This window comes from Montipora foliosa, chromosome 9, assembly GCF_036669935.1.
Source record: "Montipora foliosa isolate CH-2021 chromosome 9, ASM3666993v2, whole genome shotgun sequence".
Classification (NCBI taxonomy): domain Eukaryota; kingdom Metazoa; phylum Cnidaria; class Anthozoa; order Scleractinia; family Acroporidae; genus Montipora; species Montipora foliosa.
The window spans coordinates 49,711,487-49,718,023 of record NC_090877.1 but is presented as its reverse complement, the minus strand read 5'-3'; the positions used below and the strand labels follow the sequence as shown (position 1 = coordinate 49,718,023).

The window sequence follows — 6,537 nt, the reverse complement described above, 5'->3', positions numbered from 1 at the left end:
CCCTTCTAACAGAAAGATCTCCAAGCCTGAAGACCTGGTGCGAATTTATGACATAATTTTGCAGGTAATGTAAGATTAAAGTTTACAATATTTTTCAAAAAGCAGTGCTATTTCAGTCAGTCACAAAGTGTTTTGGTGGTATAGCATCACTATGAAAATCTAAGGATACTTATCACTGGGCTGAGTATTACCCAGTAAGAGAATAGCTTTCCTTTTGATATTACAGATTCTGCAAAAGCTTATGCAAGTAAATGCAATATGTCGGCACAACTTTACCCAAAATGGCAAGTTGGAACATAATTGAATCATTAATTTTATTATTACATGTACATGTTGGCACATGGTGCCTGAGGTGACCCAACAGGTCAGAAACAATAATTATTCTGATGAAAATTGCCTTCCTATTTTGTATCACAGAACCTGTCTGATATGGCTGAATTGCCTGGGATTGATCAAGACCTAAATTTTTCCAAGGAGATTGCAGCTAAAATGTTGCATTACAAAGCTCAAAGGTATGGTGTTGTTTGGCTCGCCGCTGACTTGCATAATAAGGACAAGTTGAAAATCTACAATACCCACAGTCCAGGGTAGAGGTCATGTAGTAACTTTCACTTATCTCCCAAAAGTGAGGAGACTCTTTTGTTCATTGAGATACCTTCTAAATAATAGATTCCTTGATTCAGAAAAATCGTACTGTACGTTAAATTGACTCAGTGGTTTTCTTTCTTTAAGATGCCTGTTTGTGGCACATTCATATCTGCTTGCTAAGAAGTGGCGTGAGGCCTTGTCTCTTTTCACGCGTGTACTCAGTCACGCAGCTTCTGCTGTTACACATTTCCAGGAAATAAACCCACCACAAACTCAGGTACTGTATGTTACATATTACCCTAAATTTCTTGGTAATACAGTACATGTACAATACTCCCTTCTGTAAAATGGTCACTGGAAGTTCTCAGTAACCACGGAAAGATATGAGTGGTAAGGGTTACTTTGAAAATGAGTTTAGGGTTTTAGGAGTTCAAATACCCAAAACTTGAAAGGGGATTTGGATGTGAATTTCAGCAACACCTTACTCTGTCGAACGCCAGACGATTTTACTCATCAACTGGAGGTGTCTTAATGCACCTGGAAGGGTCAGTGGGTTAATCAGTCAAAAACTACCATGTAGGGTTAGGTTTAAGGAAAAGAAAACCCAGATGTACCCCTAACCACTTCCTTTTTCTGCCAAATATGAATAATTTCTTATTATTCAGCTTCAGTTATTTCACTTCTTTTGTGAAATTATTTTAAAACTCCACAATGTGACCTTGTCAAATCCTTTGTTAAAAAAAAAAAAACAAAACAAAACAAAAAACCAAACCTCTGATTATTCTGCAGAAACTTTCCTTTTTGCATTTGATATTCATTTCACAATTACCACTGACTGTTTCTTAGGTAATTAATAATCTCCAGGAACTGATATCACAGACAAGAGGATTCAAGTGCTCTACGTATGCTTCATATATTTTGGGTGAGTACTGTTGTAGTGAATTCGCAACTGTCTTGGAGGGATGTCAAGATATTAAATTTTGATCATGACAGTTATGAATGTTACTTAGCAGGAATGAAAGGAACGCGTGAAAACATCAGGCTTAAACAGGACTTTAACCCATTATCTCTGTAGTACTGTACCTGTGCAGTGCTCTAGTCATTTAGCTATCAAGCTAACTGGGAACTGGTCATTGTGCTTGTAGTGAAGCTGCTGAGTATAATTAACAATTATTCCATGAGCGCGCGTTGGATATGAGATGGTAAATAGCCAATGAGGCGCGTAGCGCCGAGTTGGCTATAACCACTCTCATATCCAACAAGCGCGAATGGAATAATTGTTTTATTAAATTCCTTAAACTCCAAAAGTTTAGAAGTACGAAATACGAGCGAAAAAAGCGAGAAAATCCTAGCGAAATCGAAAAAAGTTGACGAAGATGCGATGTTGTGTAATACCTCGTGGTCAGACAGACGCAGGCTCATCACAAAAACATTTCTTACCTTTTCGCGTATCCCTAAGCTTCGAAAGTGATCCAAACTTTCCACAAAAACGTTTTTCTTTTGCTTTATACTGAAAGAAATTTCGCTTTCTGGCGTAAACGTTTTTAGTTTAGCAACGCTAAGCGCAATCATTTACCATATAAGGTCAAACTAAGGTATATGAGCTGATAACCGAGATTGAGTGAACCAATCAGAGCACGAGAATTGCATTATCCGAGGTTGAGAATTTAATAATTACTGATATTCATTTATTCCTTGCACTGCTATCACGGAGGCCATGAAATCAAGTCCCGTTCAAGCCTGAATTTTTCAGACTTTCCTTTGTTACTGCTTAATTAATTAATGTTCATGACTGGGATGATGAAAAATGTTTTACATGTTTATATCTGCATTTCAAACAATTACAACATGTACATGCACCTGTGTTTCATGTTTTGGAGGCAGTTATTAAATTAATACTGTAAGAGGAGAGGCAATCTGTACCCTCACTCTCACAAGTTTCCCCCTATTTCCCTATTAATTATTTTACTGTCTTGTGGAAACGCACATTACCACCTGAGGATTAGAGGGTTATAGGGGGGTAAAAATTAATGAGAAATGTTCCAGAAACTGAAGGCACACGGGTGCCATTACAGGTCATACAGCCAATCATCTTACTTTTTGGGACTATTTCTTTCACGGTGTAATTATCCATTATCCTGCGAAATCGCGCGGAATATCGCCTGATACTTAGCCGACGAGGCCGTAGGCCAAGTTGGCTAAAATCAGGCGATATTCCGCAAGATTGAGCAGGATAATGGTTTTATTATTGAACATATTGATGATAAAGCACAATTTTCTACGTTTATTGCAAAAAAAGTTGGAAAAAGTACCATTTTTCTCCGCGACACATTACGTATATCGCAGGATATCTGTTGAGTACGCAGGACGAATATTGCGCGCGCTATGATCATATTTGGACATTGTCACAATGTGTTGAACAATAATATAGAATATTAATCCAGTATCCTTCTCTATCATTGCGGTAAGTAATTTTTGTTTTCTTGGCAGAGAGAGAGGTTGTTGCAGATGAACTGGCTGATATGTCTTTGAATGAAAAGGTATGATATAGCCACTTATTTCTATCACAAAATGATGAAGGTCGAATGCTCAAAATGCCAGCTCGCTTATCCCAATTTACTTATAATCAGTCAATTCTGCTGAATTCTTTTTGGACCAGACTGAAATCTTACAAACATCAGGTCACTGATCACATACATTGTATTTTTGTGTGCATTTTAGCCTCTAAGTGCCCGTTTGGATCATTATGTAGTAGACCTGTCCCTAACAAGCAAGAAACCGCATGTGACTGCATTTCCACCTGATTTTGAACCAGTTCCCTGCAAGCCTCTCTTCTTTGATTTAGCACTGAATCAAGTTCAGTTTCCATCTCTGGCTCACAGATCGGAGGAAAGGAAAGCAGCTGGTTTGGCTGGTTACTTCAAAGGATGGTTGTGGGGGTCTGGCAGCTAAAAACACTAACGAAAACTCAATAAAACGTTATACTTGTTTCCCGTTGTACATTGTACGTGTAAATTTATTGGTCTTAACTACAATGTGTTCATTGTAACATTCAAGGGAGGGGGAGATGCCAGTGTGAAAACGAGAGTGTAGGGTTGACCGCAGTTTGCTTTTTTGCTTGCTTGATCAGTTCAGCGCGAGAAGCGTAGGGTCATGTAGTGGCTCTCATAAGCTAAAATCTGATTGGCTTGCAAAAACTGAAGGGCAGTGCTACTCCCATGAAAGGTGTGTGGGCGTGCGTGCTAGGGGGAAGGGCGGGTTCTGTACTAACCGTAAACCCATTCTTTTTCTTCTTGTCCCAGTTAGAATGATGTTACTTTCTAAACGAGTTAGAATCATGACCTGTGCCATTGGATTAGGGATTATCTTTTAGTCGTGTCAGGCGCCAATATGGCCGCCACGTTTGTGAGGGAGGAAGTCAACAAGGGTACGACTGAGGGAAGTGTTAGCGGCCCTTACCTTTTTAATGTTTTTCTTAATGATTTAAATCTTTTTCATAATGACGTTCCTGTACTTTTTAAATATGCAGATGACTCCACTATCATAGCTCCTGTAAAAAGTAATTCTGATCCGTCTGACCGTTTAGTAGAACTATTTACTGGGTTGCCTCATGGCAAACCAGTCGAGGTCTGCGTTTAGTTTGTTTGTTTTCTTTTTTTTTTTTTTTTTTAGTTTTTTTTTTTTTTTTTTTTCCGTGTCGGTAAAAGTCTTGCCTGTCACTCCCCTGGTAAGTGGTGTCTTTGTGGATAGAGCCTTCTGCGAGTATTTTCTTAGGATCGAGAGGGTAGTGGAAATGCGTAGATTTCTCTGGTGGACACAGTAGAATCATTAACTTAGCCTGCAATGGCGTCGAAAGTCATGTAACGCGAATGGCGTTTTAGTGGATCCTTAAACAAAATATACTCTTATGGAGCTCAATAATAGAAAGTCAGTTGGATAAAATAGGCAGGAATCTCAAAAGTGACGAGCACTGGACTTCGACAACAATCTATCGCCCGTCGAGACGAAATCAAAGTGAGCTGCATTTACCTGAAGTACATGGTAATTTGACACGATTGAGTTTCTTGTCTTCACGCACGCAATGAAATAGGAAGAGGTTTTCGCCTCCAAGAGCAAATATGTTGTTTGTTTCAATAAATATTTCGCTGGAAAAGGATTCTGTGGTATTTTCTGCCTTTGTGAATTATAATATGTTGTGTATTGAATTTTCGAGCTTAAGGTTCAAATGTGATATGGGAGAAGTCTTTTAGTATTGCTCTGTAAGCAGGAAGGGTTCACAGGCCTGTTGGAAGCGTGCTTGAGTTTCAACAAAATGAGCCCCAAAATCAGTGAAAACTTGTGACGCAGATGAATAATAAAGTAGCTGCTATTTCCAAAATGATGGAATTACCTGGTGATAAATAACGTCGTACGCGTCTTGGAGAGTAAATTTTGACTTTGCATAAACAAGAGTTGGGCGATTGTGATCTTTGTTTTGACTTCGCTCATTTCATTGTCAACCTTTATAACACTTGACAGAAAAAGGATCATGACTAAAACACCACACGAGTACATACGGGTAACATACGAGTAACATACGAGTAACATACGGAACATACGGATACATACGAATACATACGACTAACATACGAGTAACATACGAGTAACATACGAGTAAAATCGACCCAAACTTGCAACGAAATAATGTTGCGCGTCAAGTTGAGGGTTTTTGTACTTTGTATTTCGCCGCCTTTAGCTTGCGCAACAAGATGACAATATATTTTGGATGTTGCTCTCGAAGATGATTATGACTGTCAAGCCAGTTTACATTTAAGACACGTAAGGAAGTCAGAGCAGGTCTGTCATAATCTTTTACCCCATTTAAGCTTTCTGGCTTGATTTTGCACTGATTTATCATAGGCAACTTAAGCTGAAATAGCGAAATCAAGATGGCGGATCTGATGACGTCAGACGACATCAGCGACATCCAAAATATATTGTCATCTTGTAGCGCAAGCAAAGGGTTTTGCACTCCATGTGAATTTATTTTACTGTGACTAAATTTAACGAAAGCCTTGGGGGGTCGATCAACATCCCCTCCCTCCCCCCTCAAACTGAGCCGGGTACGTGTTTGCTGACGTGAAAAATGCCTGCAAGGCTTATAATTACAGCTTCCTTTATGAGAAAAACATTCGTATTACTCGTATGTATTCGTATGTATCCGTATGTTAGTCGTATGTATCCGTATGTTACTCGTATGTTACTCGTATGTTACTCGTATGTTACTCGTATGTATTCGTATGTATCCGTATGTTCCGTATGTTACTCGTATGTTACTCGTATGTTACCCGTATGTACTCGTGTGGTGTTTTAGTCATGATCACAGAAAAAGAAACTTACAAAAACCCGCTATCTTGCCATCATTTGACACAGATGCTTCACTGTTTGGCGAGTAAACATGCCGCGGTAACTTAATCACGGCGCCCGCTGAATTCCGGCCATGTCACTTTCGATTTTGCAATTTACTTGAACGTAGCAAAAATCTCCCAAAATGTCTATTTATATTCTTTATTCACGGTTCAAAATTAATGTTGTTTTCATGTCGTAAATATTTTATTCTCGATCGACCGTCTGGGAAACTTCCTTCTGCTCTTTCTGAAAACTGTGTTTCAATAGTTATTTGCTTTTTCATCAATATTTGTTTTGCATAAAGCAAGCTAACAGAATCTGTACCTTGCTGAGTTCGCATTTGTTAGCGTTAATAGTATTTTCGGTCAGATGTTTCTGTTTTTTATGAGGGGTTTATTGTTTTGGTCTCCCATCCTAACGCTAACACCGCGAAACAGGGATTGACTTCAATGAAGTTTAGTATTACAAAGCTTTCAGATGCCCAGAGGGCACACTTGTGGTGAAAAGAAGTTGTGAGGGAACTTGAAAATTATCAACATGTCAGCCCAGAAGCCAATGTTT

At 38.9% G+C, this 6,537-nt stretch overlaps 1 protein-coding gene across 1 annotated transcript in view; it reads left to right on the top strand.

Annotated features, from left to right (window-relative positions):
* Nucleotides 1-3,578, top strand: part of LOC137969452 (signal recognition particle subunit SRP68-like) — an 18,165-nt gene extending 14,587 nt beyond the window's left edge. The window contains exons 8-13 of the mRNA XM_068815689.1: nt 1-64; nt 418-512; nt 733-865; nt 1,435-1,510; nt 3,079-3,128; nt 3,310-3,578. The exon at nt 1-64 is cut by the window's left edge and continues 188 nt beyond it. Of these exons, the coding sequence (XP_068671790.1) occupies nt 1-64; nt 418-512; nt 733-865; nt 1,435-1,510; nt 3,079-3,128; nt 3,310-3,540 (649 nt within the window). The 3' untranslated portion in view covers nt 3,541-3,578. The remainder of the gene's footprint in view (nt 65-417; nt 513-732; nt 866-1,434; nt 1,511-3,078; nt 3,129-3,309) is intronic.
* Nucleotides 3,579-6,537: the final 2,959 nt, after the last annotated feature.